Raw genomic sequence first — 17,265 nt, forward strand, 5'->3', positions numbered from 1 at the left:
GGTGGGGTATGAGGCTGAATCTCCAGTAAAGCGAAAACGCTATTGATTACAGCAGATCTTGTACAGATTTTCCACTCCATCCTGCCTTCAGGTGGATGGGACTTCTGACTCACATCTTACTTTTGAGAAACGCGTAATGAAAGTTGCAGCAAATGCCGTATGAAAGTAAGGTATTTTTCGTTGGGCCTCATATATATTTATGACAGTGATAAGATAGATGCAACCTGTTGCAGGTTATTTGTGCTTCTTTTACTAGAATACTGTTCTCCGGTGTGGATCTCTGCTTCTGCCAAAGATATATCTCTTTTAGATAGAGTGGTTCGTGATTGAAGATTTCTGTTTCTTAATAAAAAGCAGTTGTATGAAACTTGGACCCCAATCCCGGCATGGTTCCCCCCCCCCCACCCCCCCCCCCTCCCTTTGTTTTTTGTTCCGCCTTTTTCCATAATCTGCGTTTTAAAAAGATCTCTCACATTCACAGTTGATCCCTGATCCCCTTATTCTGCTGAGAGCAGCCAGATTCGCTGAACAGCAGAAGCACCAATATGCAGTAAATGTGCTTCACTGTCGAACTGCTCAGTTCCAGAGGTCCTTTATTCCTCTACCCATTGGGCTGTGGAAGTCTCCCTGAGGATGTCGTGCAATTGGAACATCAGAAGTTCAAGGGAAGATGCAGTGCATTACTACCCTAATGCTATTCTCTTATTAATTTTTTTTTCGAATAAGTGAGATCTCACCGTTCTGTATTTCCCTCTACCTTCTCTTACCTCCTATTGAACACCGTTTTCTTTGGAAGCTTAAATTTCAAGTCAGGGGGCCGCTTTTGGTGGGCTTGCTCCGTGTGGAATAGGTTTCATCATCTGAACAACAATAATAAGTAATAGTGATTATGGGCTTCATTGTCCGTTTATCTATACTATGTCATCCTATTATTCTGCCTCCTTTAGGGTCTGGATAACCTTTAAGGTCCTAGGCCTTGCGTGTGACCCAAAATTTCGTACATCAATCCGTCCATAACTGAATGCATTGTAAGTGAAAATATTCATGCCGGCATACATTATTTCAGGGAGGCGTCGATGGTTCAGAAGCGTCTCATCACAGCCTACGTCCTCATATCTCTTCTGGATTGGGAATCTAACCCAGGACGTCCAGGTCATAGCAAACGCCGTCGCATGTATCACCACAGCCAACCACAAGTAGTAGCACATACATCAAGGCCCTGACGGCATACGCTCTCTCCTTGGCGGGCGACAGCAGCGCCGCTGCTACGCTCATTTCAGATGTGTACAACAGTTTGACATCAGGAAGTCCAGGTCTGTCTCAGGCTCTGACGGTTGAAGCTGCCGCCTACCTCCTTCTGGCCATGCTGAATGAAAGTCCAGGATCATACGCTGCCTGGGCTCTTGATATCACTAAGCTTATATCAACTTATCACAATGGACAGGGAGGCTTCGTCTCGACACAGGTTAGTTCTCTTGGTCAGTCGGGGCAGTGATGAATGGTCGAGTGACTTACTGTGATGTTTTCATTTGATCTTTACAAAATCCATCGCTCGTTAACGTGTTATGAAACGGTGATTGTCGTCATATATCTGTGATCTGGGACATAAGAATAATGCAACAGTTACTATTATCATTCGGGAAAATTATCAAATAAAAAAAACAAAATACAATCATTAATAATTCCGATTCTGCTTTCCCAGTAATATGAACCATATCAGCTCATACCTTCATATGAAACGAATTTTTACTTTCATCTGTCCATAAGTTTACCTCTGAACCGTTCGGGCACTTGGCCATCTCTTTGCTGAACATTTTCAACTGACCTAGAGCCATTAACTTATAATGATTTTGAAGGCATTAAAGGTTATCTGCACAGAATTTTAATAGTAAGTGCAATTAAGCTTTTCTTGATAGTCAATTTTAAAAATTGCTAATTCACACGTATTCTCTTCACATTTTCATTTAATTGTCTTTTATTAACGATGCAAGACTTACAAATATAAATAGAAGTTAACAGAGCAATGATCTTCCAAATCATGAAATTAAAATGAACTCACAGTAAATGCAATTAAACTTTTCTTTTTTAATGGTAAATTTTAACATTTCTCTTGACATTTTCGTTTAATTTTCTTCCATGAAATTAAAATATCTTGTATTCAGTGAAATGACATTTACTGACATCCATTTTCGACAGGACACAGTGGTTGCTCTGCAATCCTTCGCAGCCTTCAGTGAAGCCTTCCCGCCCACAGGAACAGACCTCACCATATCAGTAACTGCTGGAAGTCAGTCGTTTGAGATCGTTATAAATTCAGAGAACGGACTCGTGCTGCAGACCAAGCTATATCACAGGCGATCCACCACTTGACGTTACAGTGAGTTCGTCTGGGAGTGGATGCTCTCTTGTCACGGTAAGTTTCCGAAGCACATACACACATATACTTGCATGTACTATTGTATGGTATATATAGTTTCAATCTTCACTTCTCCGAGTAGCAAAACATTTTAGAATAAACAGTTGATTTTGCTTGCCAACTCTTGCCAATGAAAGGTATTTTTTTGACAATAGCAGAGATCATTTTGATATCTTTAATAGTTATTCAAGAGATTTAACCAATACAACATTTATGAACAAATGCATTATTTCAGCTACTATATTTCTTTTCAGTAAGAAATGCACAAAACGCAATAAATAAAAAATGTTTCTCAGACGCAATATTTTTTTTTTATTCTTAAGTTAATTCATGCTACTTAAAACATCAGGTTACCCACAAATACAACGTCTATGAGGAGCCAGAGAGCTCTGCTTTTGCAATGTCTGTCAAGACAGTCCGAGATTGGTGCTCCTCTGTCAGTTCCCTGCAAATTTGTGCTTCTTACACCAATGAGGACTCCGTATCCAACATGGCTGTGAGGGAGGTCGACCTCCAAACTGGATACTCGGCAGATGAGGACCACTTGAAAGGTCTCGTCGCTCAGCAAGTCATCTAGCGTTACGAGGTAATTTAGGTGATCCAAACTGTTTGCCCCGAAAGCCTTCCAATTCAGTCAGTTATGAACTATAGTAAATTCACATCAACCGTGCATTTGATGTCTAGGCCAGTCCGTTACGATTGGCTGCTGATAAGCCAATCACAGGACTGTAACTCAGTCTCTCTTGAAAGTTCACATAGGTAGAATGTATATTCCACCTCTCCTTAGGGATACTTATGAAAGATGTATCCCTCAGGAGAGGTGGAACATCAATTCTACCCATGTGAACTCTCTCGAGAGACTGAGAGTTTCCAGCCCTGTGATTGTCTTATCAACAGCCAATCAGGGAGTATCGCAAAGGAAGGACCTAGACATCAAATGCACGGTTGATGTGAATCTACTATTGTTACGATCCTCTACTTACGAACTAGTTACGATCCGAAGGGCTTTTCATATCTGGAATTGTTCGTAAGTACAATATGGCATATATGCCTCAGTGGCGTGGTCGGTTTGTTCTTGGTCTGTCACCTCGGTTCCCGCGAGTTCGATTCTCGGGCATTCCATTGAGGGGTCAGAGATGTGTATTTCTGGTGACAAAAGTTCACTCCCAACGTGGTTAGGAAGTCACGTCTTTAAAGCCGTTGGTCCTGTTGCTGAATAACCTGGTTCCATGCTACGTAAAAAACACCATAAACAAACAAACAATATAGCATATATATAGTCAATACATACAGTAGTGTATGTTTTTTCATCCTAACACACAATTCACTTTATTTATTTGCAACTGTATTTTATAAAGTACTTTATTAAAACCTAAATAAATTGTGATAATGATAGGACACTTCCTAGTACTTTATTAATACAAATAATACATAAAACCTAAATAAATTGTGATGATAATACAGTTCAGCACAGCTGTATTTCTTGTTTTTTTCATTTTTACTTTTTTTTCATTTCATCGTATATGATGTAATAACAACGCATAACATCAATGATGGTTGGTAGTACTTTTGAGAATCCCTCAACATTTGGATCCTGATTCACAAAAATATATAAAGCTCTTTCTGGAAGAGAAAGCCTCCTGGGCCATCAATTTCCCTTTAAACTTCTTTAAAAGAAGAAGATCTACTTTTTCAAGTTTTTCTGTTCGTTGCATTTCTTCCAGCTCCATTGGGTCTTCAAAGTCCTCTTCCTCTAAGTCTGGCTCTAACTCTTCACTTATGTCAGGGAGAACTGTCAACGATTCCCTTTGCCTCCTCTTCCTGATCAAATGATTCGAAATCGTTCACAAACTTTTGTATATAACCTTCCATGCTCCATTCATGTTAATGTCACTTAATTCACCCCATGCAGCGTCAATATTCTTTATACCATTGTAAATGTTGCAACCTTTCTAAAAGTCGTGTAAGGTCACAACTTCAATAGTTCCTTACTGAACGAGCCGGTTGCGTACTCGCCTACCAATCTGGTAGTCCAAGTTCAGAGGAATGTATTTCTGGTGATTAGAAATTCTTTTCTCGATATAATGTGCCCCTGATCCCACAATAAGCTGTATAGGTCCCGTTGCTGAGTAACCAATTGGTTCCTATCCGCGTGAATAAAGATCTAATCCTTCGGGACAGCCCTGGTTTAACTAAGATATACTTAACTTCACATCCTCAGGTACTTGTCTGTATGTTGTTTGGCGAGGGTGATATTTCTCGAAATTGGATGTTATACTTTGATCCATCAGTTTAATGAGTGAAGTTGTGTTAAGGGGTAAATAAATAATTTTCACATCCGGATAATAATCATCCCAGCAGGGTTGGCAATGATTAAATCAAACTGATTAAATCAAACTGATTTAATCAAGTGATTAAATCATTGATTTTTTCATAAAAAATCATGATTTTTTTTTTTTTGTTTTTTTTTTTTTTTTTTTTTTTTTTTTTAAACTGGAAAGCAAACAAACTGAGAAATATGATGTTGAGGTTAATAAAACCTTAAGCGCAACTGTGCTGCACCTATTTATTTTGATATAAACAAAATTCCAAGTACATACTTTAGGCCGGAACTGGAAACCTTTAAGAAATAAATCAATAGTAATTTCTGTTATAAAATACATTTTGAGGAAAAAAAGGATTGAATAAACATCTAACATATCAAAAAAAACAATATTAAAAATAAAAAAAAGAATCAAATAAATCACTGATTTTTTTTTACTTTTTTTTCTTTTTTTTTTTTAAATAAAAAAAATCACCAACCCTGCATCTAAGTCGTGGGTGACCAGGGGCGTCGTCCAAAATTAAGTGAATCTTGAAAGGTACCCCATTCTCGCAGCAGTACAGCTTGACTTCTTGGACAAAGTGATGGATAAGCCCACAGTCTTCAAATACAGCAGGAGTCACCAGGGGTAGATTAGGGGTTGGGGAACTTTTCTTTTCGTGAAGTTTTTTCAGTGCCTGTGGATTTTGCAGCGCTATACGCTAGGAGCGGTTTTAGCTTGAAATCTCCAGCCTATCCTTCGCCCGACTTAAACCCCTGGCATCGCCTTCTCTTCATGGCTGATGTATGTTTTTTTCTGGCATGTTTTGTTCCCCTTTTTAAGACCCCAAACCCAAGTAATCCATGTCTCATCAATATTAAAAACTTGCTGTGGGCTATAACTTCTGCTATCAGTTTATTTCCTTTAGAGCATCTGGGATGTTTTTCGGCTGCTGGTTTGTTGGCACTCACTGCCTCGCAAGTAACAGACATATAATGCAAGTTAGCACGTCTCATGAAGTGCTGAAACCATCCAAAACTTGCAGCAAATGTTCTGTATCAGCGCTTTCGCTTTAGCCATTCAAGTCATCGAAAAGGCGTCAACAACACATTTGCATATGGTGTTCCATCCAGATACCCAGAATTTCTTCCATTTCTTCTACCACCCCCACCCCCCTTCTCTTGTTATAATTGTTGACTGCATTGGCTACAGGCACTTTTTAATTTTGTATTCCATTATTCGATCGTTGTTTTTAAAAGATCGTGACAATAGTTTGAATGATTCATATCATGATGGCTTGCTACCTCGACCACTTTTTTCAACTTCCTAATTTTCTTTATAATTGTAAATTTTTTTCTCATTGAGGACGACTAGCTGCTTTTTACCACTGCCACTATCCGTTTGCTGGCCTTGCGCTTGCCATGATAGAAAAAGGACTGGGCTCGGTATTTCACATAAATCGCACGAATAAATCGGAGCACAACAGAAAGATGACATCCTGCCGGCTGCCACTTGAGTAGGTTCGAGTCTCTGGGACTCTGGGGCTTGTATTGCCTTCCCCTTCAGCTACAGTGCTGTTCAGTGTGGGTAGCAGCAAAAAATTGTAACGAAGCAGAGGCGCGCAATACAAAATTTGATCTTGCCAGCAGACGAACAGCTCCAAACACAATTTTAATTTAAGATCACGGTTTGCTCGTATCTCTGAAAGTTTGTAACCTGAAAGTTCGTAAGTAGAGGAGCATCTGCAATTTGTACTGTGGATAATAATGAAAGATATTTATAACAAATCTCCAGAATGAGATCTTCTTATATAAAGATTCATCAATGAAAATAAATACGCTTTTGAGATAAATATATAAGTATTAGTGAGATTATTAAGATTAATACCAGAAAATAATTTCAGCACACAAATCCAGATTAATGTTTTATATAAGACATTCGGTTTACCGGCTTCATACTAACCTGCATTGTTGACATTATGTAGGACTCGGATGGGGTTGTCTTCTTGTACCTGGAATCGGTCGGTGGCTCCGAAATTTGTGTCCTCCTTCCGCATCCGGAGGGACCATGAAGTCGAAGATATCGTGCCTGGCACCGTCACCCTCTACGATTATTACACACCTGAATTCAGGCTGACTCAGGGTACTGTATAGCTGTCAATAGGGGAACACTGATTGGTAATTGCTATTTGGACCAGATTGTTATTTATATTATTTTCTTTGTGGCACAAATCCTCTAACAATTCCGAATCGCTTTTGAATCTGGAAAAACATGGTTTTTCATAATTATTTAGAAGAAAATTCACCTTAAATCACTAAATATATATGTATATATATATATATATATATATATATATATATATATATATATATATATATATATATATATTATATATACTATGAGGAATGTATTTATCAAACAGTAAGCTAAAGACCCCTTTTTGTAGAACAATAAGAACAGAGGGTGGAATTATTTAACAGTGCCACCTTTTTTTCGTTAAACACCTGAATTAACATTCAATCAGGCACTGTGTACTTCAAGAAAGCAGAATAACTAATGATGAATTTACTGGACCATATTATGTCTTATTTTTCTTTGTGGCACAAATCATTTCACAATTTTGATCGATTTTTGATCTGACAAGATCATTTTGTTATCTTGTTTTAGAAAACGTTCTCCACAAATAATTAGAAAATATAGCCATATAGAATTTATGAACGCCCCACTTGAAGAGACCCATATTGTAGAAGAATAAGAGACATGGACTTACTTTGTCCCTTTTTTAACTGAGGTACCCTTTTTCGTTTCAGTCATTCGAAAATGAAGACCCTGTGATTCAGGGTGATGACTGTCCATCCACCACTGTAACAATAGTGATAGATGACTTCACGACCGTCTGAGCAATGTATTAAAAAAAAGTGTCATTGGTTTTAGGGTCTGAATATTATTCTAGACACTAAATTTGATATATTTTAGTCATTATTTATGCTTATTGGAAGAGAGAGACCTTTATAATTAGAATTTTTAAGTTACAGCATTTTTGTTCATTCTTTTCAGTAACCGTGTGGTTTTATACCTACATCAAATTCCATTCGAAACTGATAGATAAATGCTAATTGTAGACTAAATTTATAGTTATTCAAGGAAGTGCCTCTGATAGAAATGTCAATCCTTGAGTGAGGTAGATATGAAAGATTTGCCTTTCTCTTTTAGGATACTTGAGTGACGTGGGTTTTTATTCGCCGTTTTTGGCAGCCTAAGTCTTGCCTGTTTCCTCGATCCTTCCCTCTTCTTATTTTTGTTTAATCAGTTGTCTCCTTTCGTTTATCAGTTTTTCTTGTTTCAAATTCTAAACTGCCGTTATCAATTTTGGTCATGATATAATGTGATCAACTAATTTAGATCATCCCTGTTTTCTGCTAGAAGGAGCAGGACCCTTCCAGTTTCTCGCCTGCTGCGTCTCCCAAAATCTGAGGTTTTATTCCAAAACAAATACCAGCCTCCTTTCTTCTCCATCAGCACCGTAGTGGGGTAGTGCCGTCAGTGCACCTCTTTCGGTGCAATGTAAGCGTTACTTAAGGTTCTTTGCAGTGTCCCTTCGGCCCCTAGCTGCAACTACTTTCATTCCTTTTACTGTACCTCCGTTCATATTCTCTTCTTACATCTTACTCTCCACCCTCTCCTAAACAGTTGTTTCATAGTGCAACTGCCTTGAGGTTTTCCTCTGTTACACCTTTCAAACTTTTTACTGTCAATTTCCATATCAGCGCTGAATGGCCTTAGTTGCCCCAGTGCTTGTCATAACCAGAAGTCCATATAAATCAAATCTTCTCCATCAATATTTTGAGTGTTTTTCTTTTTATTTTGGTTTGGCTTTGACGATGGAGAAATTGTTGAGTTTATAAAACGCACATTAAGGTGATGCAGCTTTTGTAATGACCACAGTCATCGATGCTGGTAATATTGATCCTATCAACGACGCTTCCTGATTCACCTTCTTTCATCACAGCACTGAATCCGTGTCTAGATTCTATCAGTGACCAGGACTCCTGCTCTTCTTTGGAGTCTTTCCAAGTCGCTGCAGTGAGTATCTTGGCAGAGTTTAAAAGAAATCTAGACAAAATCATTAGGCCACTGTGAGTGCACAGTAAAACCTGCTCCTACAGATAAGTGAGCACAAGATGTCTCTCCTTAGGATGGACTAACAAGTCTTTGAGACATCCTAATCCTTGTAACTCTTTGTAACTTCGGACTGCTTTCCAAAACACGGAAATCACGATTTTCCTATTTCTGTTTTGGCTGATCTAATGCCTTTGCTGGTGGTTATAATCCAGCTCAGTCTGACAACAAACGAAGCAAACAACAACAACAACAGTATAAAAACTCCAACATTCCTTTCTTTGAAACTCTGCAGTCTCTACTTTGCTTTACCAAAATATTATAGGTCATCGTCTTACAATCTGAGGGCCATTCTGAAAATTTGTGAACCACACAGCTGCAACGGCCTCCGAAAAACAATTGTAATTTGAAGATAAAATTCGAGGTCATGATGTGAATAGGTTGGCAGACTTGAACATCATTTAAGAATATATTTAAATGTTATATTTGATCAACATCAGCATATCCTTTTTACGTTCATTCATTTCAATCTGCAGAATTGCTATATTTTTTTTTGCAACTGTTTAACTACTGATTATTGTAGCCATTTGAATATGAAGTTATTTGTGTTACATTTTGAAGGGTTACCTGCGATGCCCTAGAAACAGATATAATCGAAGAGGCTGGATTGTGTTCTTCAGCATCATTGCACAGATTATGGAAAATATAAAGTGGAATCATTACGAGACTTTTATTTGATACCTAGAGACATGAATGTGACTCAACAATGAGCTCGCGTATTGTATTAGACGAGAAATGAGTTGAAGGTTTTCTCAGAGACAATCTTGGAGCAGGTGTTGAATCAGAAGATAGATTTGTAGACAGACATCTTCCCAAGCATCGGGCTGGTCATGAAAAGAAAGCAGCAGTTTGTTGGAGGATATATACTTTACACTAAAGTAATGATTGTGAATACTACGAGTTGAGAATCATTCATTCGAAAATAAAACTTTGAACAACTTTGAAAAATCTCAAATAAAAGTGACAAATGGCAATACACTGTTAAAGTATGCAGAAATTGAACTACCTCTGGCTCTAGTAGCTCATAACCCTGCACAAGACTGAAAGTGACCTTTTATAATTTATGACATCTATAGTATGTGTGTTTTACATGTTTGCAGGATATATATATATATATATATATATATATATATATATATATATATATATATATATATATATATATATATATATATATATATATTAACGGCGCAATCACTCAACGGCGAATTGCTTTTACGGCGGTCATCAAAAATATTCATAAAAAAATAAGGAATTTTAAGATTTATTTACGGTGCAAATATCGGTCAGCGGCACGCAAGTGCCGTTATGCTATGGACAGATAGTGTTTAACGGCGATGTTAACCGGTTGAAGGCGCCATTGACCGACAGCCATTCTCCTAAGCACGGTGACGGAAACTAGTTTTTTGTGTGTATATTGTACTGTTCTGTAGTACTTGACTGGAGAAAACGACCTGCCTGCCGCATGGGTCGGTCGCACACGCATAACGGCGCAGGAAATATTGGACTGGTAGCCACAACGGCGGTCTTCGTAGAGCAATTTCCCATCTCTCTAGTTTTAGTTTTACTGCTTAACTTCATTCATCATGGGTCCTAAGCGTCCAGCTACTACGTCCCATGGAAATGATGCCAAGAAGAGGAAGACGATATCGCTGGAGACGATATACGATATCATCAAGCGGTCTGAGAGAGGTAAGACTTTGTTTACTATGCCAAAGTTTCCATGTAGGGTCATCAAATCTGGCATGAAAAATTTGTAGAAGAACCGTTCAGACCATAGTGAAGGTTATGCAAATAATATCAACATTTTTATTGAGAGTTATTACATACGTAGCTATTAGGGTAAACTATCTGCCCATGATGCTGATTTATGCCGCCGCCAGCCGCTCTTCCGAAAATATCGAGATAAAAAAGTGCAAATTTAGCGATCGATCTGTCAATTTATAAATGTTCATGTTTTCATGTTTAAATGTGTATGAAAATGTACATACATATTACAGATAGGGTAATTTTATTTCTGTACATAAATACAGTATTTACAACTATAATGTACTGTACAGTAGTACTTTACAGTAAATGCTATAATACTACTGCATAAATAACATTTTACTTGATGAGCGATCGCTAGATTACGGTGCCATTGACTGGTCTAAGGCGCTGTTAAGCGGTGTAGTGCTCCGAAAGAAGGTGTGCAGCGGCCGTAGACTTTAAAATCGCTCATCGGCGGCGGCCAGGAACGGAACCCCTGCCGTTAACCGAGGGCCGCCTGTATATATATCCTGCAAACATGTAAAATACACATACTATAGATGCCATAAATTAGTAATCATTTTGATGCTCAGATAATAAAATATTCAATGTATCAAAGCTCTGAATGAAAGGGTCCGAGGGAAAGAAAACGCCAAAGTTAATTACGTCTAGGTTTTTTTACCGACTCTCCCTTTTGCCAAAGGAATATCTGAAATAGCAAGGATTGATTAGAATGTAACGCATCCTCGGAGCATGTTTGGGCTTTTCAAAAAGTGTGTATATAGGTACACACGCGTTTCACCACAAACACACGCACATATTCATATGTGTATATATATATATACATATAAACGGATAAGTCTCAAGTATAAAAGGCCCATTAAAACGCTCTGGTTTAAAGCCAAGGACTATTTTGGTGGACTAACTCCCACCCTTATCAAGTAGTGAATGACAGAAGGAGTTACATAGCAAAATATATAGTGGGAAATATAACCTTAGGTGATGCCTAAGAAGGTCAAACCGCTAAGCCGACGTTAGTTGTGTTAATTGTCTTAATCCGCTACAATCGTTGCCCTTAAGGAAGATATGGTCTATCTGGTCAGAGTCCCAGGCTCCATTTGAAAGGTTGATCCTATTATCTTTTGTATAAAAATGTTTTATAATAATATATATATTTTTGTGTATACATATACACGTGCACACATTATATATATATATATATATATATATATATATATATATATATATATATATATATATATATATATATATATATATATATATATATATATATATATATATATATATATATATATATATATATATATATATGAATAACTTGATCACGAAAGTATATAAAACGTGATGCTATGTATAAATAAAGGTTTTTTGCCACGAAGGAAAAAATGAAAAAGCGAGATAGCCAAGTACTGTTCGGACCCTAATCGAAGAGGTTGGATTGTGTTCTTCAGCATCATTGCACAGATTATGGAAAAAATAAAGTGGAATCATTACGAGACTTTCATTTGATACCTAGAGACATGATGTGATACAGCAATGAGCTCGCGTATTTTATTATTATAAAAATGTTTATAATTAATATATATATATTTGTGTGTATATATATACACAAGCACACATTTTATATATATATATATATATATATATATATATATATATATATATCAAACCACAAATGTCCTTTTTTTAATAATCTAATTCGTTCTACCTCGGAATTAATATATTTTTTTTTCATATATGCTTAACCGAGGGGGAATTTGTTAAGCGATAATAGAATTGCGATCGACAGGCGCGAACACGCGACCTCTCAATTCCAGGACTGGCAGTGAAGCCTTAAACCACCCTGACAACGAGGTAGGCGAATTAGATATGAAAGGACATTTGTAGTTCGATATATGTATATGAATCACGGTAATGTGATATACATATATATATATATATATATATATATTATATATATATATATATATAGTACGATATATATATATATATATATATATCATATATATACTGATATATATATATATATATATATATATATATATATATATATATATATATGCTATATATATATATATATAATATATATATATATATATTCTATATATATATATATATATATATATATATATATATCATATATATAATACATATATATATATATATAGCATATATCTTATATATATCTATATATATATTATATCTATATATATATCTATATATATACATATATTTACATATATATATATATATATATATATATATATATATATATATATATATATATATCATAATGTGTGCTAGTGTATATATATACACACAAATATATGTATTATTATAAACATTTTTACACAAGATAATAGGATCAACCTTTCCAAATGGAGCCTGGGACTCTGACTAGATAGACCATATCTTCCTTAAGGCAACGATGAAGCGAATTATGACAATTAACACAACCAACGTCGGCTTAGCGGTGACCTTCATAGGCATCACCTAAGGGTATATTTCCCACTATATATTTCGCTATGCAACTCCTTCTGTCATTCACTACTTGATAAGGGTGGGAGTTAGTCCACCGAAATAGTCCTTGGCTTTAAACCAGAGCGTTTTAATAGGCCTTTTATACTTGAGACTTATCCTTTTATATGTATATATATATATACTTATATGAATATGTGCGTGTGTTTGTGTGAACACGTGTGTGTGTATACCTATATACACGCTTCTTTGAAAAGCCCAAACATGCTCCGAGGATGCGTTACATTCTAATCAACCCCTGCTATTTCAGATATTCCTTTGGCAAAAGGGAGAGTCGGTAAAAAAACCTAGACGTAATTAACTTTGGCGTTTCTTTCCATCGGACCCTTTCTAATTTGTTTCTAATTTTAGGTCTACTGTAAAGGACCTTCGTCTCATTTTTTTGTAATTTTCGATGCCAAAAACTTTTTTTTGTTTGGAAATCTGGTGGGCTGGTTCCATATAAGTAGGTTTTGTCTACTAAATAATAGTGATAATAGTATTAATCATAATAATATATGATATTCTGTATTCTGCTCTATTCTATTCTGTAATAGGAACTTACAAGGTTCCCAACGTTCAAACGAAGATGCAATGCATTACTACCCTAATACTATTCTCCTTGCATTTTAAAACATTTTTATCTATTTCCCTTTTCTTTCTCTTGCTTCTTCCTAATGAACACCTTAATATTCTTTGACCAATTGGTGCCTGGCCACGTAGAAAAAAAATCTAATCCTTAGGGCCAGCCCTAGGAGAGCTTTTAATCAGCTCAGTGGTCTGGTAATACTAAGATATACTTAACTTTTATAACCATATATATACATATATATGTATACATAAATATGTATATACAGAATAAACTGGTATTTTTCACATATCATTTACAGCAGCAATTGTCAGTTCAAAAGGCAGATGGTAGAATCAGCTTTGATTGAACAAAGACACACAATGAATCTTTCTAAAGGATCGTGGGACTCAGATATTATAGATTAAATCTTTCTCCGATTAGCGATTAAAAGATTAAAGAGGAATTGTCAGTTGGGGTGACTATATGGCTGACCTGAGGATCTCTTGGTATAAATACCGCTTTTTCTGTAACTTTTTCTCATCACCTGCCTGGAGAGAGAGACAGTTTGGTCTCTGAAATATAGTATTTACTTTCTACGTTTTGGTATTTTTATCAGCTCATTGTATTAGATGGAATTTTGTTTTAACAGAATATATTTCACAGTCATATATAGGCTATGAAGGTGATAAAAGAAACAAGGAAAATAATTGCATTTTATATTTTGCATAATCTTTGAAGAATTATTTTAAACACAAAATTCAGCCTTAGTCAAATAATTATTACCAAGCTTTTACAGATGATCCCTTAGACTAATATAAAGAAAATAAACTTCATATTTTAATAAAAGATACAATAATGGATTATAAAACCACTGAAAGTGACATAACCATTTCGTAAGTTAGAATGAGCCAATGTAAAGTGGATGATGTTAGTTTGATAGAACAATCAACAAAGTCGTAATTGTTACTAAAGTTTGATACTTATTCAGGATCCATGATCTTGGAATCCTTTTCAAATAACTATTGTAATAGGTTGGTTTATTACAACTTCAGAAGTTCAAGCGAAAATGCAAAGCATTACTACCCCAATACTATTCCTCTTGCATTTTAATGCATTTTTATTTATTTATCTATTTATCAATTAATTTTCTTTTAATAAGTGGGATCTCTTCTTTCTGTGTTTCACTTTACTTCCTCTTACTTATTCCAAATGAACACCTTAATATTCTTTGGAAGCTTGAATATCAAGGCAGTGGCCCTTTGGTGGGCTTCTTAGATATGGATAGGTTTAATCTAGTACTGAGTAATAATAATAATAATATAATAATAATAATAATAATAATAATAATAATAATAATAATGATAAATAATATTAATAAGGATTAAAAGCACTCTGTACCCCCTCCACCTTTAAAGCCAACCAAAAACTCAAAATATTGTTTTATTATTGAACCAAACCAAAGAGTTTGATGGCAGATCAGACGAGACAATGGAAAGAACTGATTTCATCCAGGAACATGGATGATGCAAATTAGTGGTGACCGTTCGAATATATGAAATGCAGAGGTGAATGATGATAATTGCAGTTCGGAAGGTAGGTGAAAGGAGAAGACTGATAAACGAAAGGCAAAAGTGTCATACCAGGTGCACAGAACAGTTTGATATTTCTGTCAAAGTGAATTTTTTCTTTTAAACAAGCTGTTCATTTTTAAAATTTTTCAGGGATATTTTCCGTAAAACAAGGAAATGGTCGCCATGTTATTGATGTACCTTCAGAAATCAAATGAGGAAGGGTTCGTGTCCGATAAAATCAGAAATAATAACCAATAAAAACATTTAACATTTTTGTCTGAAATGCGATGCGTCTCTAAGACCAATAACTTGAATTATTTTTTGTTTTTTCACTGTTTTTGTACATATTGCAGTGCAGTCATTTCCCATCCATCGTTTACCAAAAGGAGCCAAGCACACACTTCACGCTGACTCACATGTGTCTTCAATTTCAAATGACTGAAACGAAAGAAAGAGCGAAACAATTAAAACAAAACTCTGTTATTGTCGTTGTGCAAAATAGGCTTTTGAAGTTGGTGTTCATAAATTCAGTCCATATGGTTATATTTTCTAATTATTTATGGGGAATGTCGTCCAAAACAAAATTATGAAATTATTTCTTGTCATATCAAAAACAAATCGATCAAAAGTGTCAGAGTATTGGTGTCACAAAGAAAAATAACAATCATAATACAGTCAGTTAGGTTTAACATTAGCTATTCTGCTTACTTGAAGACATACATTGCCTGAGTTAGTGTTAATTCAAGTGTTTAACGAAAAATGGGTGGCACTGTTAAATAATTCCACTCTGTTTTTATCGTTCTACAAGAGGGTATCTTCAACATCCTGTTTATAAATTATTCCTGATATTTATATTTTTTTAGTGTAAGGTGAATTTTCTTCTAAACACGATTATGAAATTATGTCTTGCATATTCAAAAGCGATCGACATTGTCCAAGGATTGTGTTACAAAGTAAAATATTAATGATAATAATCTGGTCGAATAGCAATTATCAACAGGTATTTCCTTTATCGAAGCTATACAGTACCTGAGTCAGCCTGAATTCAGGTGTGTAATAATCGTAGAGGGTGACGGTGCCGGGCAGAAGATCTTGGACTTCGAAGCCCTTCAGGACGTGGAAGGAGCCACAGACTTCGGAGCCACCGACCGATTCAAGGTAAAGGAAGACAATCTCATCTTTCTCCTATGGAAAGCAAACGATGTAGGTTAGTATGAAGCCGATAAAATAAACATTCCCAAATGTCTTATAAAACGCGAATCTGAACTGGCGTCCTTTTGTCATTTCCGGTAATATTCTTGATGTATCTTCAGTGCTAAAGATTTCTTATAACTCCCTCAGGAATATATGCATTTGCAGTGAGCAGTTTCATACAAAATGATCTCATTAAGGCTGACAGGAGATTAATCAAAGTAATCCATATTTATTTCAAAATAAAATTCACATTAGACAAAATTGGCGAAGCTTTCAAGGAAATAGTTTTATGGTTAACAAAAGTTAAGTAAATCTTAATTTTACCAGACCACTGAGCTGATTCATTGCTCTCCTAAGGCTTGCCCGAAGGATTAGATTTTATTTTAGGTGGCTAGGAACCATTTGGTTACTTAGCAACGGGACCTATACAGCTTATTGTGGAATCCGAACCACATTATATCAAGAAATGGGTTTAGAATTACCGGAAATACATTCCTCTGATTCCACACGCTGGGAGCGAACTCGGGCTACCAGATCGGTAGGTGAGTACGCAACCGACTCGTCCAGTGAGGAACAATGGTTTCCAAAACAATTACCTCGTAACGCTTGATGATTTGCTGAGCGACGAGACCTCTCAAGTCGTCCTCATCTGCCGAGTATCCTGTTTGGAGGTCGATCTCCATGACAACCATGTTGGATACGGAGTCCTCATTGGTGTAAGAAGCACAAATTTCCAGGGAACTG

The 17,265-nt window shown here is 35.9% G+C and overlaps 2 protein-coding genes across 2 annotated transcripts in view; one reads left to right on the forward strand and one right to left on the reverse strand.

Moving 5' to 3' along the window:
- The first annotated feature begins 136 nt into the window (after window positions 1–136).
- On the forward strand, window positions 137–2,370 carry LOC135222117 (pregnancy zone protein-like). Its single transcript, XM_064260287.1, has 3 exons — window positions 137–157; window positions 1,187–1,465; window positions 2,197–2,370. Exons 1-3 carry the CDS (start codon window positions 137–139, stop codon window positions 2,368–2,370), a joined length of 474 nt encoding a protein of 157 aa, XP_064116357.1.
- Window positions 2,371–15,494: 13,124 nt separating this feature from the next.
- Window positions 15,495–17,265, reverse strand: part of LOC135222118 (uncharacterized) — an 83,156-nt gene continuing 81,385 nt past the window's right edge. Inside the window, 3 exon segments of the mRNA XM_064260288.1 lie at window positions 15,495–15,765; window positions 16,357–16,512; window positions 17,118–17,265. The exon segment at window positions 17,118–17,265 is cut by the window's right edge and continues 89 nt beyond it. Of these exon segments, the coding sequence (XP_064116358.1) occupies window positions 15,730–15,765; window positions 16,357–16,512; window positions 17,118–17,265 (340 nt within the window). The 3' untranslated portion in view covers window positions 15,495–15,729.

This window comes from Macrobrachium nipponense, chromosome 3 (genome assembly GCF_015104395.2).
Source record: "Macrobrachium nipponense isolate FS-2020 chromosome 3, ASM1510439v2, whole genome shotgun sequence".
Taxonomy (NCBI): Eukaryota; Metazoa; Arthropoda; class Malacostraca; order Decapoda; family Palaemonidae; genus Macrobrachium; species Macrobrachium nipponense.